The 19,030-nt window shown below is 44.4% G+C and overlaps 1 protein-coding gene across 1 annotated transcript in view; it reads right to left on the bottom strand.

The window, feature by feature from the left end:
• Window positions 1-19,030, bottom strand: part of LOC143987651 (actin, alpha cardiac muscle 2) — a 57,420-nt gene that overhangs the window by 12,450 nt on the left and 25,940 nt on the right. The window contains exons 2-4 of the mRNA XM_077486546.1: window positions 13,096-13,236; window positions 10,570-10,894; window positions 3,541-3,702 (exon numbers count right to left, since the gene is read on the bottom strand). Of these exons, the coding sequence (XP_077342672.1) occupies window positions 3,541-3,702; window positions 10,570-10,894; window positions 13,096-13,224 (616 nt within the window). The 5' untranslated portion in view covers window positions 13,225-13,236. The remainder of the gene's footprint in view (window positions 1-3,540; window positions 3,703-10,569; window positions 10,895-13,095; window positions 13,237-19,030) is intronic.

Genomic DNA, 19,030 nt, shown 5'->3' on the forward strand with positions numbered 1-19,030 from the left:
GTGCAAGAACAGCAGGAATCTCGTATGGAGCAGAGAAGTACTAGCGCCGCTATTCCTTCTAGTGAACTGGCAAGTACCAGCGGCTTAGTACACCCTGGTCATACATCCAGCACTGCAGTAACACTTGGTGACGTGGCGAGTCCCATAAGTGCAGTTCAAGCTGGTGAGGTGGCAAGCACAAGTAGTGTCCTGCTGCCACCAAGAAGACAAAGACAGGCCAATTGAGCCCATAGTGCCCTTCCTGCAGAATTTGCCAATCCTAAAAAAAAAGCACCCCTGTCCCCCCTGCTCTCACGCAAAGGCAAATGCAAGCGGCGGTCTGGCATCATATGTAAACAGAAATTGTACCATACATGTGAGGTATCACCGCAAAAGGTCAGATCGAGGGCAGTAATTTTAGCAGTAGACCTCCTCTGTAAATCTAAAGTGGTAACCTGTAAGGCTTTTAAAAATGTATGTAGTTTGTCACCGATGCATGTTTGGGTGCAATTTTAAAGCATGTTGTGTTTGGTATCCATGTACTTGGCCTAAGATCATCTTTTCTATTTCATCAAATATTTGGGCAATATAGTGTGTTTTAGTGCATTAAAATTAAAAAAAGTGTGTTTTTCCCCAAAAAAAAGTGTTTGAAAAAAATCGCTGCGCAAATACTGTGTAGGAAAAAAAATGAAACACCAACCATTTTAATCTGTAGGGCCTTTGCTTTACAAAATATATATAATGTTTGGGGGTTCAAAGTAATTTTTTTTTAATGTAAACAAATAGTGTCAGAAAGGGCGTTGTCTTCAAGTGGTTAGAAGAGTGAGTGGTGTGTGACATAAGCTTCTAAATGTTTTGCATAAAATGCCAGGACAGTTCAACACCCCCCCCCCCTCCTCAAATGACCTAATTTTGGAAAGTAGGCACCCCAAGCTATTTGCTGAGAGGCATGTTGAGTCCATGGAATATTTTATATTATGTCACAAGTTGTGGGAAAATTACAAACTTTTTTTTTTTGCACAAAGTTGTCACTAAATGATATATTGCTCAAACATGCCATGGGCATATGTGAAATTACACCCCAAAATACATTATGTTGCTTCTCCTGAGTACAGAAATACCACATGTGTGAGACTTTTTGGGAGCCTGGGCGCGTATGGGACCCCAAAAACCAAGCACTGCCTTCAGGCTTTCTAAGGATGTATTCCTCAGCAAATAACTTGGGGTGTCTACTTTCCAAAATGGAGTCATTTGGGGGAGTTTTGTGCCATCTTGGCATTTTATGGCCTTCAAAACTGTGATAGGTAGTGAGGAGTGAAATCAAAATTTTACGCCCTTAAAAATCCTGAAGGCGGTGCTTGATTTCGGGGCCCTGTACGCAGCTAGGCTCCCAAAAGGTCCCATACATGTAGTTTTCTCGTACTCAGGAGAAGCAGCAGATTTTATTTTGGGGTGCAGTTCCACATATGCCCATGGCATGTGTGAGCAATATATCATTTAGTGACAACTTTGTGCAAAAAATAAATAAAAAGTTACTCATTTTCCTTGTGACAAAATATAAAATATTCCATGGACTCAACATGCCTCTCAGCAAATAGCTTGGGGTGTCTACTTTGCAAAATGGGGTCATTTGGGTGGTTTGTGCCATCTTGGCATTTTATGGCCTTCAAAACTGTGATAGGTAGTGAGGAGTGAAACCACACATGTGGTATCCCCGTACTCAGAAGAAGCAGAAAAATGTATTTTGGGGTGCAATTCCACATATAACCATGGCATGTGTGAGCAATATATCATTTAGTGACAACATTTGTAAAAAAAACTATTTTTTGTCATTATCGAATCACTTGGGACACAGAAATAAAACATTCAATGGGCTCAACATGCCTCTTAACAATTTCCTTAGGGTGTCTCTTTTCCAAAATGGGGTCATGGGGGGGGGGTTGTACTGCCCTGCCCTTTTAGCACCTCAAGAAATGAGATAGGCAGTCATAAATTAAAAGCTGCGTAAATTCCAGAAAATGTACCCTAGTTTGTAGACGCTATAACTTTTGCGCAAACCAATTAATATAAGTTTATTGATTTTTTTTACCAAAAACATGTGGCTGAAAACATGTTGGCTTAAATGTATGACTAAAATTGAGCTTATTGGATTTTTCTTATAACAAAAAATAGAAAATATTTTTTTTCAAAATTTTCGGTCTTTTTCCATTCATATCACAAAAAATAAAAATCGCAGAGGCAATCAAATGCCATCAAAAGAAAGCTCTATTTGTGGGGAAAAAAGAACGCAAATTTAGTTTGGGTACAACATTGAATGACCACGCAATTACCAGTTAAAGCAGTGCAGTGCCAAATTGTAAAAAGTCCTCTGGTCTTTCACCAGCCAAATGGTCCGGGGGTGAAGTGGTTAAAGTCTATGGGGCCTGAAAATGCTAAAAAAAAAATGCTTATACACTTTGAGTGTAGGGTACCTGGGGGTACAAGTGTGAACAGGGATAATTGGAAAGAATTGGATTCTGTATGTGGAGCGTTGTCAAGCATAGGGAAACAAGTGGAAAATATTCTCAAGTATTAAGGTATAGCTCCTTTCACCTCATGCATTGATTTTTTTAGCAATGAAAAAATCCTATTTTTGTTATAATTTCCCTGCATATGATTGGGTCAAAAATTGAAGAAGCTAAGTAAAAAAAATGTTGGCCAAGCAGCAACTGCATCCTATCAAATGCTGTCACTGTTCTGGGTATTCAATCAATTCAATGGCAGGCAGATTCCTTCATTCATGCTGTTTAGTGTGGACTGAGTGATCTATTTGATCTCCCATTTACAGAATGAGAGGAATTCAGGCATGTAAGGCTAACTTAAGTAAACACTTTCCAAAGCAAACTGTTTCTATTCATTAAGTAAATCAACCACTACATAAGGCTTCATGTACACTTGGCTGTCAGTTACCGTTGCTGTGGGAAAATGCAAAATGCAGCAAAATTGCGGCAAAACCGTTTAGGAGCTGCTATTGTATGCAAAGCCTAATGCCCTGTACACATGACCGGACTTTCTGGCAGAAAAGGTCAGACGAAATCATACTGTCAGACATTCTGACCAAATACGATGCAAGGGGAGCTATTGGCTACTGGCTATTGAACTTCCTTTTTCTAGTCCCGTCGTAGGTCATCGCTTTCTAAACTATTGGACTTTGGTGTGATCATGTGTAGGCAAGTCCCTTTCGGCGGAACTCCGTTGAAAAGTCCTTCGGAGTTCAGTCCGTGTGTACGCGGCATAAGACAGTCTTATGTGTTGATTAAATCTCATCGCAGCAATTAAGCATTGCTGCATGTGCTATTTCTATTTTACCCTTTCTGAAGTGGCTAATCCTATAAATATTTACGTTTAATAATTTTATATTAAAAAACACAACAGAGCAAGCATTTAAAATGTATACATATCCAAAATACTAAATTAATATTTCAAAATATGTGCTCCCTAAAATCACACTTTACTTGACTGCTAACTGAGAAATAAAACAGTTTTTTATTATACCATTATAGTTCAGTTATAAAGCATTACCAGTTGTAACAAAAGAATAACCACGCTCTGTAAGGATTTTCATCAGATAGTCAGTTAAGTCACGACCAGCCAAGTCAAGGCGCATAATTGCATGTGGCAAAGCATAACCCTCATAAATGGGGACATTGTGGGTTACACCATCACCGGAGTCTAGCACAATACCTAGAGTAAAAATTATTAAAAATTATTAAAATTTTGTATTCAATAACAAAATGCTTACACAACTTTCAAATTATGCAATTGTTTTGACTAAATGTGTGTGTATACTATGTACATGCAGCTGTCAAACAAAGAAGCAGATGGGGATACAACACAGAGAGCTTTTTTTAGCCCTTGACAAAGGGCAGGGATGCCTAAAACTTTTGCTGTGTTTAAAGGGATCACTTTGATGTAGGTGGCCAGCTTGAACAAGTGTTTCATAGTTTGCTAAATAAGAATTCCCATTTGTTAGATAGCATGCTATGGGTAAGGGTTAGTAAGTGGCAACACCTCCTTAGTATCTCAAGTGATGTATTTGCAAACCTATTGAGGAGCTAAATGCTCAAATCTCTATTTCCACTGCATGGTGCAGGTCGGTAACTAAAAAAGGGCAGGAATGCCAGAAGTTGTTATATTACTGGCTATAAGTTTATGCTTACTGTGCTGTATTTATGTATTACATATATACAGTGTATATATCAGTGTTTCTCAACTCCAGTCCTCAAGGCGCCCCAACAGGTCATGTTTTCAGGATTTCCCTCAGATGAAATGGCTCTGGTAATTACTAAGGCATGAAACTGATCAAATTGTGCAAAATAATGACCTGTTGGGGTGCCTTGATGACTGGAGTTGAGAAACACTGGTATTTTATATATATATATATATATATATATATATATATATATATATATATATAGTGAAGTTTGGGGATACTAGCTCCGCGGGATTAAGTGCATAAACCGTTATAAGGTGAAACCAAAATATATTTATTTATAATTAAATCAAAAATAAAGCTTTTCTTCAGCATATAATTTTTTTTTAAAATTAAAGTCTGCTTATCTTCAGCACAAATAATATGAAAAGAAAAGCAACTACAGTTCTGTAGACAGATCTTCACCAAAAAGTTTCTTTAGAGTCCTTGCAGAGATCTTTTTGCAGCCTCCAAAACAGCAAATACAACAACACAGCCAGACAGCTCCTCAGACAGGTGTTCATCTTCTTCTCCTCCTCACCACCACCTCTCTACTGCTTCCCGTCTTATAGGCTGTCTGTCTTCCTGGAGGCCGTTAACCCCCTGTGGGCCGAATCCCTGTGGTCAGGGAGGGAGGCTCTTTCCCACCCAAATGTCACTTCAGAGCCTCCCAAATTCCGGGTCCCAACTATCTCTCTTAAAATATAGAGAGGACTGCGAGTCAGTCTTCTCCCGAAACTATCCCCGGAATTTGTCACCCATTTTTGGGTGACCCCCTGAGGCCTACCATGATTCCCTTAAAGGGACCACATCCCGAATATAGGCACCACATAGCACCCGTCCAGGACCCAACCTTGGCGTCCTGTACATATCCCCCCCTCTGCCTCAACGCGGAGGTGTTGGAGGCACAATTTGACACCATACAGTGGACCCGGGAGAGGGCATCGGCATTCTGATGTAGTCTCCTGGGTCAGTGCTCCACCACAAAATTGAACTCCTGGAGAGACAGGAACCACCTTGTTACTCTGGCATTCGTGTGTTTAATTTGCCTCATCCAGGTTAGCGGGGCGTGGTCGAATACCAGGCGAAACCTTCTGCCTAGGAGGAAATACCGCAAGGAGTCCAAGGCCCACTTAATGGCAAGACACTCCCGCTCCACCACCGCGTAGTTTTTCTCTGCTGCCGTCAGCTTTCTACTTAGGAAAACTACGGGGTGCTCTTCCCCGTTGATTACCTGCGACAGGACTGCTCCTAACCCCTCATTTGAAGCGTCTGTCTGTACAACAAAATCCTTATTAAAGTCTAGAGCAACAAGCACCGGATCCTGGCACAATGCCGTCTTAAGCTTCTGAAAAGCTTTTTCGGCATCGTTATTCCATTTTATCATCACCGACTTTCTGCCTTTGGTCAGGTCGGTCAAGGGTGCAGCAATGGTGGCAAAGTTGGGGATAAACCTCCGGTAGTAGCCAACTATGCCCAAAAACGCTCTGACCTGCTTCTTGGTTAGGGGACGGGGCCAGTCCTGTATGGCTTTCACCTTACTCATTTGGGGCTTTACCAGCCCTCTACCCACAATGTACCCCAGGTACTTGGCTTCCTCCACCCCAACTGCACATTTTTCTGGATTTATGGTGAATCCTGCTCTTCCCAGGGAGTCTACGACTGCCTGAACTCGGGGAAGATGTGACTCCCAATCAGGGCTGAAGATGACTATAGCATCCAAATAAATCGAAGCGTACCGATGATGTGGACGCAAAGTTTTGTCCATGGCCCTTTGGAACGTAGCGGGGGCAGAGTGTAAACCAAACAGCATTCGTTTGTACTGGAAGTGGCCTTCCGGGGTAGAGAAGGCCGTTTTCTCCCTAGCTTCCTTGGTCAGGGGAATCTGCCAGTACCCTTTCGTGGGGTCCAGCGTGGTAATATACCTGGCAGGCCCCAGCCTCTCAATGAGCTCATCTACACGTGGCATGGGATAAGCATCAAACTTGGAGATTTCATTCAGTTTTCTAAAATCATTGCAGAAGCGAAGAGTGCCGTTGGGTTTGGGTACCAACACGATTGGACTCGACCACTCGCTCTGCGATTCCTCAATGACAGCAAGCTTGAGCATTCTTTTGACCTCTTCAGACACTGCCACTCTAAGAGCTTCTGGGATACGGTAAGGCTTTAACCAAACTTTTACCTTGGGGTCAGTTACAATGTCATGCTCAATGACATTGGGGAGTCCTGGCAACCCTGAAAACATGTCCCTATTTCTTTGAAGAAACTCCTTTGCTTGCTGGGTTTGGGGTCTAGTTAAGGTAGCAGCCACCTGCAACAGGTCGATCCCTGTATGGTCTCCTGACTGTACCACTACCACCGCGGATACCTGGTCTCTGTCTCTCCAGGGTTTCAACAAATTCACGTGGTAGATCTGGTATGGCTTCCTTTTCCCTGGCTGGTGTACCTTGTAGTTTACCTCCCCCACTTTTTCCACTATCTCAAACGGACCTTGCCACTTGGCCAAGAACTTGCTCTCCACTGTGGGTATTAGGACAGCCACCCGGTCTCCTACTTGAAACTGTCTGACTTTTGCAGACCGGTTATACACCCTTCTTTGGGCTTCCTGGGCCCTCTGCATGTGCTCCCTCACCAGCGGCATCACCTTAGCCACCCTCTCTCGCATTTGAGAGATATGCTCTACTATGGTTTTTCTGTGGTGAGGACTCACTTTCCCACGTTTCCTTTACCAGATCCAGCAACCCCCGAGGCCGTCGCCCATACACTAGCTCAAATGGGGAGAAGCCCGTGGATGCTTGTGGAACCTCCCGGATGGCAAACAAAAGGGCAGGGAGTAACATATCCCAATCCTTCCCGTCCTTCTGGACGACTCTTTTTAGCATGATCTTCAAAGTTTTATTAAACCTCTCCACTAGGCCATCGGTCTGCGGGTGATAGACGGATGTCCGCAACTGCTTAATTTGAAACAGTTTGCACAGGTCCGCCATCACCTTTGACATAAAAGGGGTGCCCTGGTCTGTTAATATCTCTTTGGGAAAACCAGTTCGCGAAAACATTTGAAATACAGGTAGTTCCCGGGCAATGGCTTTAGAGGAAGTTTTCCTCAAAGGAACTGCTTCTGGGTACCTGGTTGCATAGTCTAGGATGACTAATATATACTGGTGCCCCCTTGCTGATTTTACCAGGGGTCCCACGAGATCCATAGCGATCCGCTCGAATGGAACCTCAATAATTGGCAAGAGTACCAGAGGGCTTCTATAGTGGGGCACTGGGGCAGTTAACTGGCAAACGGGACAAGATGCACAATATCTTTTAACCTCAACTTTCACCCCTGGCCAGTAAAACCGGTCAGTTATCGTGGCCTCTGTTTTCTTTGCCCCCAAGTGTCCTCCCAGTGCGTCGTTGTGGGCTAGATCGAGTAGCATCCGCCTATACGGTTGGGGAACCAGCAACTGCTCTATAGTTTCCCCACGGCTTTCAGCCACTCGATAAAGCAAGTCCCCCTTTAAGACAAAATGAGGAAACCTCTGATCTGCTCCTGGCATTTGTGAAACCCCATCCACAACAGAAACCTGCTCTCGGGCATTGACCAAGGTAGGATCCCGCAGCTGGGGGGTGCCAAACGCACCCCTGGGTACATCTAGATCTGGGTGTACTGGCCTTGAGGATGTTTCCCCTTCACTTTCCTCAACCGGGGACTGCAATGGGGAGAGCTCCTCGTCATCCTCCCCCAGCATAACCTGTAACGGGAAGACTCCCCCCCCCCTCAGAGTTTAACTCAGTTTTGCAATCTGAAACAGACACATCCTTCAACTTAATATTCTCTACAGTATCATTATCAATAATGGGTATCTCTGTATCAGTGGGGTGGGTTGTGGGGGCTTCGGGCCCAGGTTCCTCAGACTCTCCTGGCAGCCCCATCTGTACCTGGCTCCACAGTTCGAAAAATAGTGGACAGTCCCGCCCCACTATAATGTCATGTATTAGACTTCTCACTACCCCGACCTCTTGGGTCACTGAGATATGGCCATAGGACACAGTCACCGAAACCATGGGGTACTCCTTGGAGTCCCCATGGATGCACACTACCTGTAGGGTTTTCCTTACAGGGCCAAGTCTCCCAATCACCCTGGCATGTACCAATGTTACCATGCTACCAGAGTCTAATAGCGCCCTAGCAGGAAGGTGGTTCACCCACACTTCACACTCAAACTGTCCTGCAATTGGATACAGGTGAGTGGTGCAGACTCTTTGCACGTAGAAGGTGCTTCTCTGACCACTCCCGCAGGCCATAGGCTCCTCCTGAAGTGGGCCGGGTATGTCCCCAGGACCGACATCGCAACACCGTAGGTCTCCTATTCTTGGGACAGGAACCACCCTTTGAGGTTCTGTAGCAGATGATGCCGTTTCGCGGATCCCAACGTCTGACAGGGCTTCTCTCCTAGGCGCTATGGCCTGGTCTGATTGCCCTTGGTGTGGGTTCCCTATGCCTGGCAGGCCCAAGTAGGTCCTCCACCATGGTGTACCTTTCAACCAACTCCACCAGCTGGTCAGTGGTTGCGGGGTCTCCATGGCTTACCCAGCGCTGTAGGTCATCTGGCAAGGACCGCAGATACCAGTCCATCACTATTCGTTCCACCATCTGTGGGCCTGACAGTTTTTCTGGCTGCAGCCATTTTTAACCAGCTGAACCAAGGTTGAACGTTGAACTGGATGGACTTGTGTCTTTTTTCAACCTGACTAACTATGTAACCAGTTCATGCATTTGCGACCTGGGTGGTCGGTCAGGTTTGTACCGCCAGCGATGCACCCTCTGAGCCCGGACAGCTGTGGTCACCCCTAGGCGGGCCAGGATCTCTGCCTTCAGACGCTCATAGTCGCTGATATCTTCTGCTGGGAGGTCAAAATAGGCCTTTTGCGGGTCACCGGTGAGGAAAGGGGAGATAATACCGGCCCATTGGTCACGGGCCACCCCTCTCTCTCCGCTATCCTCTCAAAGGTGGTGAGAAAGGCCTCCACATCATCACTGGGCGTTAATTTTTGTCAAAAATGGCTGGCCCTCACAGACACCTGGTTGCCAGCGGCGACAGACGATTGTTCATGTCCCTGAGCCAGCCGCTGTACTGCCTCCTGCAAGGCAGCCACCTGTGCTTGAGTGGACTCCTGCTGAGTGGTAAACTGGGCGGCTAGCAGCCGTGTGCTTTCCTGTTGTGCAGCTATGGCCTGTGCCAGGGCCTGCTGCTGCTGAGCCATTGCTTCCTCATGGCGACGGTTTGCGTCTGCTGAAGCTTGCTGCTGGGCCACGGTGGCTTGTGCCAAAGCCCTGAAGACCTCCTCCATGTCTTTGCCTGCTGCTTGCAGCGTCTGGGCTGGCTTCACCCAAGACATGTAATTTGTACACAGTCTCTTTTAAATGTCAGTTTTTAAATGTTTTTTGCGGCTGCAAATGCACCTTTGTCAGCATCCAAGACACCAGTTGTGAAGTTTGGGGATACTAGCTCTGCGGGATTAAGTGCATAAACCATTATAAGGTGAAACCAAAATATATTTATTTATAATTAAATCAAAAATAAAGCTTTTCTTCAGCATATAAAAAAAAACGTAAATTAAAGTCTGCTTATCTTCAGCACAAGTAATACAAAAAGAAAAGCACCTACAGTTCTGTAGACAGGTCTTCACCAAAAAGTTTCTTTAGAGTCCTTGCAGAGATCTTTTTGCAGCCTCCAAAACAGCAAAACAGCAAATACAACACAGCCAGACAGCTTCTCAGACGGGTGTTCATCTCCTTCTCCTCCTCACCACCACCTCTCTACTGCTTCCTGTCTTATAGGCTGTCTGTCTTCCTGGAGGCCGTTAACCCCCTGTGGGCCGAATCCCTGTGGTCAGGGAGGGAGGCTCTTTCCCACCCAAATGTCACTTCAGAGCCTCCCAAATTCCGGGTCCCAACTATCTCTTAAAATATAGAGAGGATCGTGAGTCAGTCTTCTCCCGAAACTATCCCCGGAATTTGTCACCCATTTTTGGGTGACCCCCTGAGGCCTACCATGATTCCCTTAAAGGGACCACATCCCGAATATAGGCGCCACATAGCACCCGTCCAGGTATATATACATACATACATATATATACATACATACATACATATATACATATATATATATATATATATACATATATATATATATGTATATATATATATATATATATATATATATATATATATATATATATATATGTGTGTGTGTGTGTGTGTGTGTTATCAATGTTTACAATGCTATGTACTGAAACACACTGTATATCAGTTTTAGCATTAGCAAAAGCATTCCTCTTGGCTAAAGCAGTTTATCTTTTTTACTCACCAGTGGTACGACCAGAAGCATAGAGAGAAAGCACTGCCTGGATTGCAACATACATAGCTGGAACATTGAAGGTCTCAAACATGATTTGGGTCATCTTTTCCCGATTGGCCTTGGGGTTCAGTGGAGCCTCAGTAAGTAAGGTGGGATGTTCTTCTGGGGCAACACGCAACTCATTGTAGAAGGTGTGATGCCATATCTTCTCCATATCATCCCAGTTGGTGATGATCCCATGTTCAATTGGATATTTCAGAGTCAGGATGCCTCTCTTGCTCTGGGCCTCATCACCTACATAGGAGTCTTTTTGACCCATACCAACCATGACACCCTGAAAAAGGACCAGGAAAAATAAAATCAGCACAGCTGAACAGATTTTATCCATAGCATAAATTATGGCTGGATTAGCTACTATGCACTGTGTGGATATTTTACCCTCAAAAGTCAGATTTTAATAATTTAATCTTTTCTTATGGAATAATCACATAGCTAGTCTGGTTGGAATAAGACAGTTCAATCAGTAAAAACAAGCAGCTGAAGACATTGTCAGAGGGACTTCTTTGATTTGTTACTGTGACAGGTAAAATGAAGGTGGTCAGCAGCATTTTACCTCATTCACTAAGCTAGCAAAGTGAATCAACCGTACGATGATCAGATCGTTAGTACAGAGCTTTCAAGAGTAGATCAGGGCAGTTCATCCGATATTCTATCGGACATGCATGGAATTTTTTTTCCATAAAAGCCAGTTTGTACGATTTTCGTTTAAACAGTACAGCTGTTGTTCGAAAATGCAACACAACGCAAAACACATAACTTCACTTACGATTTTTTTATTCTGTTGTTCAAGAATTTTCGTGACTTTAGTAAACTCAGATTCTACGTGAGATTAGCATGCAAAAAAAAAAAACACGGACGATCAGTCGTCTGATAACTGGATCGTGTGTACCGGGCATTAGAGGATACAGGTTGCCTGTATGTAGTTTCTAAAGCTCTTGATTCTGGGTACGCATTCCTCATCCTACAAGGGTCTTGGTTATATACCTGTGTTTTTTTCTAGGACATTCTATAACCATAATTGGCCTTCTTTAATTGGTCAACCAATTCTGTTTCTGGAAATGCCTACCCTAATCCTGAGCATCAAGATTGAAAAGTCCTAAAAACCCCATGTATCATAGATTGGGGCCATTTGTTTGAGAATGGGACCCAAGCAAATACTTTGCTGTGTCTCACCTTTACTGCTGTAAGCCGGCTGGCACCTGTTGTTCCACTAGCTTGTGTTTATCTCTGCTGCACTCTGCAGCTATGGGTGTCGCCGGCTCCACCTGTTGCTTAATATATGATTCCTTCCTGCTACTTCCTGTCCAGCCCCTCATGTGTGTCTCTATTTAAGTCACTCTCAGACCAACTCTGGTTGCTTGAGCAACATTTGTTTCTGAGCTCCCTTCGTGTAACCTGCCTTAACCTGACCTCTTGTGAATTGATCACTTGTGTACCAACTCGGTTCTGATTACGTTGTCTGCAGCCCGCCCTGACCTTGGCTCGCTATCCGGCTCTCCTTTGCTTCATCCATTCATCCATGTCTGACAGTGTCTTCTGGAACTTCCCTAGCGAGCGGGGTGAACCTGGGAAACGTGACCTGGGGTCAGCATGCAGCTAAGCCCAAACCCTCGTGAGGGGGTCCCTGGCAGAATACCAGCTGACCCTTAGACTCCACGCCCTGGGGGATCCCGTGTCGCCTGTTTGCATGCGGACTCACTGTATGTAATACCGTGACAATTAGCTAGCCAGATTTAATTAGTTAGACCCAGACATTTTGTTCTCTGGGTAGAAGTGTACTGTATGTTCATTTGTAAATACAGTTTGGTTGAGGTCCACTGCTAGTTAAATAGGCCCATAAATTTAGGCACATGGAAATATATAATCTAATTTTTGTAAATCATATGAAAATTATGAAAGTATTACAAAGGTTAAAAGAAGAAAGAAAGGCATATATATTCCCAGTTTTGTTTAGCAAAAAAAAAAAAAAAACATTGGAAAGACTGAATGTATCTGCAGATTCATGCTCTTTCTCAAACTGATTTCTGAATGGGAGGGGCTACCTTCATTGTAACAAAAATCTCCAAGGATCATATCCCTTTTAGTAGGGAATGCTCTTTAGCCAGTATCCTACCAAAAATGAAATTTTGATTAAGATGACCGAAAAGTAGTTTATATTTAAGTGTGATCTTCTGAGAAAGGCAATGAGCTGATCAAAAAAGCATAAGATTTTTGTACACATACCTTAGGTATACTATATTGCAGGTAAGAAATTCTTTGTTTTAGAAAATGATAGGACCTACAGACAGTTCATTTTTAATAATAAAATATAAAATTTTTGTTTAGCAATTATATGTTTTTACATTTTTTAAGCAAAAGTGAAGTTTTCTTTTGAGTGTTCTAAAAATGTCATAACACTTTTTTACAATCCATCTTAAATGTGTCGCTACCTTATTGGAAATCAATTGAAAGCCCTTTTAATACTTCTCTACATACCTGGTGACGGGGACGCCCAACAATAGATGGAAACACTGCTCGTGGGGCATCATCTCCAGCAAATCCCGCTTTTACAAGTCCGGAGCCATTGTCACAAACAAGTGCAGTAGTCTCTTCATCGTCACACATGATGCTAGCTTTCTTTAAGAGTAAAAGACAAACATTACCAAGATTATAGATACAGTAGCTTACAAAAGTAAGTACACTCCTCACATTTTTGTAAATATTTTATTATATCTTTTCATGTGACAACACTGAACAAATTACACTTTTCTACAATGTAAAGTAGTAAAGTAGTGAGTGTAAAGCTTGTATAACAGTGTAAATTTGCTGTCCACTCAAAATAACTCAACAAACAGCCATTAATGTCTAAACCGCTGGCAACAAAATTGAGTAGACCCCAAGTGAAAATGTCCAAATTCGGCCCAGAGTGTCAATATTTTGTGTGGCCACCATTATTTTCCAGCATTGCCTTAGCCCTCTGGAGCATGGAGTTCACCAGAGCTTCACATGTTTCCACTGGAGTCCTCTTCCACTCCTCCATGACGACATTACAGAGCTGGTGGATGTTAGAGACCTTGTTCTCCTCCACTTTCTGTTTGAGGATGCCCCACAGATGCTCAATAGGGTTTAGGTCTGGAGACATGCTTGGCCAGTCCATCACCTTTACCCTCAGCTTCTTTAGCAAGGCAGTGGTCGTCTTGGAGGTGTATTTGGCGTTATCATGTTGAAATACTGCCCTGCGGCCCAGTCTCAGAAGGGAGGGAAACATGCTCTGCTTCAATATGTAACAGTACAGTACATGTTGTCATTAATGGTTCCCTCAATGAACTGTAGCTCCCCAGTGCCGGCAGCACTCATGCAGCCCCAGACCATGACACTCCCACCACCATGCTTGACTGTAGGCAAGACACACTTGTCTTTGTACTCCTTACCTGGTTGCTACCACACACGCTTGACACCATCTGAACCAAATACGTTTATCTTGGTCTCATCAGACCACAGGACATGGTTGAAGTAATCCAGTTGGACAGTAGTCAAATTCAGTCAACCCAGTGGCACTGGCTTTATAGGGCTTATTACTCAATGTGTGGGTTTTTTAACCAGTTGCCGACCGCCGCACGCCGATGTACGTCGGCAGAATGGCACGGGCAGGCATAAGGACATACATGTACGTCCCTTGCCTCCCGCGGGTCGGGGGCCCGATCGGGCCCCCGCCCGGTGCCTGCGGCAGTCGGTATTCGTTCGGGAGCGATCCCGGACGAGGGGACGGCCATTCATTCATGGCCACCCCCTCACGATCGCTCCCGACGAATAGAAATCCCCGGTGACATCACTTCCTCTCCTGTAATGTAAACACAGGAGAGGAAGTGATGTATTCTCTCCTCCGTGTCGGTAGTTTTCGTTCCGACACGGAGGAGAGCGGATCGGTGAGTTGCACCAACACTCTACACACACAGTAGAACATGCCAGGCACACTCACACCCCCCCTTTACCCCCCGATCACCCCCCCAATTACCCCTGCCCCCCAGTCACAGTGACACCAATGTCATTTTTTATTTTTTTTTGCATTGGTGTCATTTGTGACTGTAATAACTGTTAGGGCAGTTAGGGTTAGCCCCCTTTAGTTCTAATGTACCCCCCTAACCCCCCCAATAAAGGTTTAACCCCCGTGATCACCCCCCGTCGCCAGTGTCACTAAGGCTGGGTTCACATTGCAGCGGTTTATGAGAACGAATGTGATTCGCACCGCACTGCAGTGCAAATCACATCCGATCTCTGTGCGATTCGAGATCAGCCATTCGCCGCACCCGCCGCACCCGCCACACCCGCCGCACCCGCCGCAAATTCGCACGGGACCCTTTTTTTGGCCCGCAGCAGAATCGGATCGCATGGGTGTTCACACCATGCGATCCGAGTTTGCAGATCGCACTGCGATATGCGAACTGATCTGGGGGTGTCAGTAACATTTCACTGACACTCCCAGCAGTTCGCATAGGGCAGTGTGAACTGCCGCCAGGAGGCATGCGATGCGGGAACCCGCCGCGGATTCGCGGCGTTTCCGCATCGCTCCAGTGTGAACCCAGCCTAATAAGCGATCATTTTTCTGATCGCCGTATTAGTGTCACAGGTGACGCTAGTTAGGCAGGTAGGTATTTAGGTTCGCCGCAGCGTTTTATAGCGCCAGGGACTCCCATATACTACCGCATAAAGCCCCCTGATTGCCCCCTAGTTAACCCTTTCACCAGTGATCACCATATAACTGTTACAGGTGACGCTGGTTGGTTAGTTATTTTTTTATAGTTTCAGGGCACCCGCCATTTATTACCTAATAAAGGTTTAACCCCCTGATCACCCGGCGGGTGTCATTTGTGACTAATAACTGTTAGGGCAGTTAGGGTTAGCCCCCTTTAGTTCTAAGGTACCCCCCTAACCCCCCCAATAAAGGTTTAACCCCGTGATCACCCCCCGTCGCCAGTGTCACTAAGGCTGGGTTCACATTGCAGCGGTTTATGAGAACGGATGTGATTCGCACCGCACTGCAGTGCAAATCACATCCGATCTCTGTGCGATTCGAGTTCAGCTATACAGATAGTATGGCTGAATTCGTGTCGCACCCGCCGCACCCGCCGCAAACTCGCACGGGACCCTTTTTTTGGTCCGCAGCAGAATCGGATCGCATGGGTGTTCACACCATGCGATCCAAGTTTGCAGATCGCACTGCGATATGCGAACTGATCTGGGGGTGTCATTAACATTTCACTGACACTCCCAGCAGTTCGCATAGGGCAGTGTGAACTGCCGCCGGGAGGCATGCGATGCGGGAACCCGCCGCGCATTCGTGGCGTTCCCGCATCGCTCCAGTGTGAACCCAGCCTAATAAGCGATCGTTTTTCTGATCGCTGTATTAGTGTCACAGGTGACGCTAGTTAGGCAGGTAGGTATTTAGGTTCGCCGCAGCTTTTTATAGCGCCAGGGACCCCCATATACTACCGCATAAAGCCCCCTGATTGCCCCCTAGTTAACCCTTTCACCAGTGATCACCATATAACTGTTACAGGTGACGCTGGTTGGTTAGTTATTTTTTTATAGTTTCAGGGCACCCGCCATTTATTACCTAGTCTCACTAGTGTACCCCTAAATTTAGGGGTGTCTACTTTCCAAAATGGGTTCATTTGGGGGGGGGTTTGTGCCATCTTGGCATTTTATGGCCTTCAAAACTGTAACGCCCTTAGAAAGCCTGAAGGCGGTGCTTGGTTTTCGGGGCCCCGTACGCGGCTAGGCTCCCAAAAAGTCCCACATATGTGGTATCCCCGTACTCAGGAGAAGCAGCAGAATTTATTTTGGGGTGTCATTTCACATATGCCCATGGCATGCGTGAGCAATATATCATTTAGTGACAACTTTGTGAAAAAAAAAAAAAAAAAAAAAAGTTTGTAATTTTCCCGCAACTTGTGGCAAAATATAAAATATTCCATGGACTCAACATGCCTCTCAGCAAATAGCTTGGGGTGTCTACTTTCTAAAATGGGGTCATTTGTGGGGGTTTTGTGCCATCTTGGCATTTTATGGCCTTCAAAACTGTAATAGGTAGTGAGAAGTGAACTCAAAAATTTACGCCCTTAGAAAGCCTGAAGGCGGTGCTTGGTTTTCGGGGCCCCGTACGCGGCTAGGCTCCCAAAAAGTCCCACATATGTGGTATCCCCGTACTCAGGAGAAGCAGCAGAATTTATTTTGGGGTGTCATTTCACATATGCCCATGGCATGCATGAGCAATATATCATTTAGTGACAACTTTGTGAAAAAAAAAAAAAAAAAAAAAAAGTTTGTAATTTTCCCGCAACTTGTGGCAAAATATAAAATATTCCATGGACTCAACATGCCTCTCAGCAAATAGCTTGGGGTGTCTACTTTCTAAAATGGGGTCATTTGTGGGGGTTTTGTGCCATCTTGGCATTTTATGGCCTTCAAAACTGTAATAGGTAGTGAGGCGTGAAATCAAAAATTTACGTCCTTAGAAAGCCTGAAGGCGGTGCTTGGTTTTCGGGGCCCCGTACGCGGCTAGGCTCCCAAAAAGTCCCACATATGTGGTATCCCCGTACTCAGGAGAAGCAGCAGAATTTATTTTGGGGTGTCATTTCACATACGCCCATAGCATGTGTGAGCAATATATCATTTAGTGACAACTTTGTGTAAAAAAAAAAAAATTTTTTTTTTTGTCATTATTCAATCGCTTGAGGCAAAAAAATAAAATATTCAATGGGCTCAACATGCCTCTTATCAATTTCCTTAGGGGGTCTACTTTCCAAAATAGGGTCATTTGGGGGGGTTTTGTACTGCCCTGCCATTTTAGCACCTCAAGAAATGAGATAGGCAGTCGTAAACTAAAAGCTGCGTAAATTCCAGAAAACGTACCTTAGTTTGTAGATGTGACAACTTTTGCGCAAACCAATAAATATACAATTATTTACTTTTTTTTTACCAAAGACATGTGGCTGAATACATTTTGGCCTAAATGTATGACTAAAATTGAGTTTATTGGATTTTTCTAATAACAAAAAGTAGAAATATCATTTTTTTTCAAAATTTGCGGTCTTTTTACGTTTATATCGCAAAAAATAAAAATCGCAATCAAATACCATCAAAAGAAAGCTCTATTTGTGGGAAGAAAAGGACGCAAATTTTGTTTGGGTACAACATTGCATGACCGCGCAATTACCAGTTAAAGCAGCGCAGTGCCAAAGTGTAAAAAGACCTCTGGTCATTTACCAGCAAAATGGTCCGGTCTGAAAGTGGTTAATCTAACACCCCTATATCCCCCAGGTGGGGGCTTGAAGGTCAATAGTGGTGGGATATGTACGTTTCCTGATGATGCCTTTCACCAGGATTTACATACCTACTTAACTGCCACTCTTTGTACCATATACTAAGATTCACTTGGGTGTATATGGTGTGTGCTTGATGTATCATGTGACGCAGCTGCTTTTATATAGACAACATTGTCTTATTTTAACATTAGTCTAGGTGTTGGTGGTGGGTACCCAGTTTTTGTATTCTTGTTATTATTAACTGTGCAATAAAAATTCCCTTAATAAGCAGCTTGGTCCGCCCATGACTTTCTTTTCAGAGGCCCCCTTTCCCCCTGTACTTCTATTTTTGCTATAGCTCCAAGTCTGGAAGACCACACCATAACTGGTGAGTCTGCAATTCAAGGGATGCTGTACCTGTTACGCACATTTATTTGATGGTGCAGCACTCATACAATAGCGAGTTCATGGTTTCCATTATTTGCACTGTGTGTTTAGTGAGCTGTTTGTGGGTTTTCTTGTGCATTATCTTTAGAAGAGGCTTCCTTCTGGGATGACAGCCATGCAGACCAATGTGATGCAGTGTGCGGCGTATGGTCTGAGCATTGACAGGCTGGCTCCCCACCCTTTCAACCTCTGCAGCAATGCTGGCAGTACTCATGTCTATTTCCCAAAGATAACATCTGGATATTATTCTGAGCATGTGCATGTATGGTCTTGGCCACCATGCTGCAGCTCAGTTTCAAGGTCTTGGGAATCTTCTTATAGCCTAGGCCATCTTTATGTAGAGCAACAATTCTTTTTTTCACATCCTCAGAGAGTTCTTTGCCATGAGGTGCCATTTTGAACTTCCAGTGACCAGTATGAGAGAGTGAGAGCGATTAACACCAAATTGAACACACCTGCTTCCCATTCACACCTGAGACCTTGTAACACTAATGAGTCACATGACACCGGGGAGGAAAAATGGCTAAATGTTGGGGCCAATTTGGACATTTTCACTTTTGTTGCAAGGCATTTAGACATTAATGGCTGTGTGTTGAGTTATTTTGAGGGGACAGCAAATTTACACTGTTATACAAGCTGTACACTCACTACTTTACATTGTAGCAAAGTATAATTTCTTC

This window comes from Lithobates pipiens, unplaced genomic scaffold (genome assembly GCF_037356315.1).
Source record: "Lithobates pipiens isolate NorthernLeopardFrog02 unplaced genomic scaffold, aLitPip1_a1.2 Scaffold_18, whole genome shotgun sequence".
Classification (NCBI taxonomy): Eukaryota; Metazoa; Chordata; class Amphibia; order Anura; family Ranidae; genus Lithobates; species Lithobates pipiens.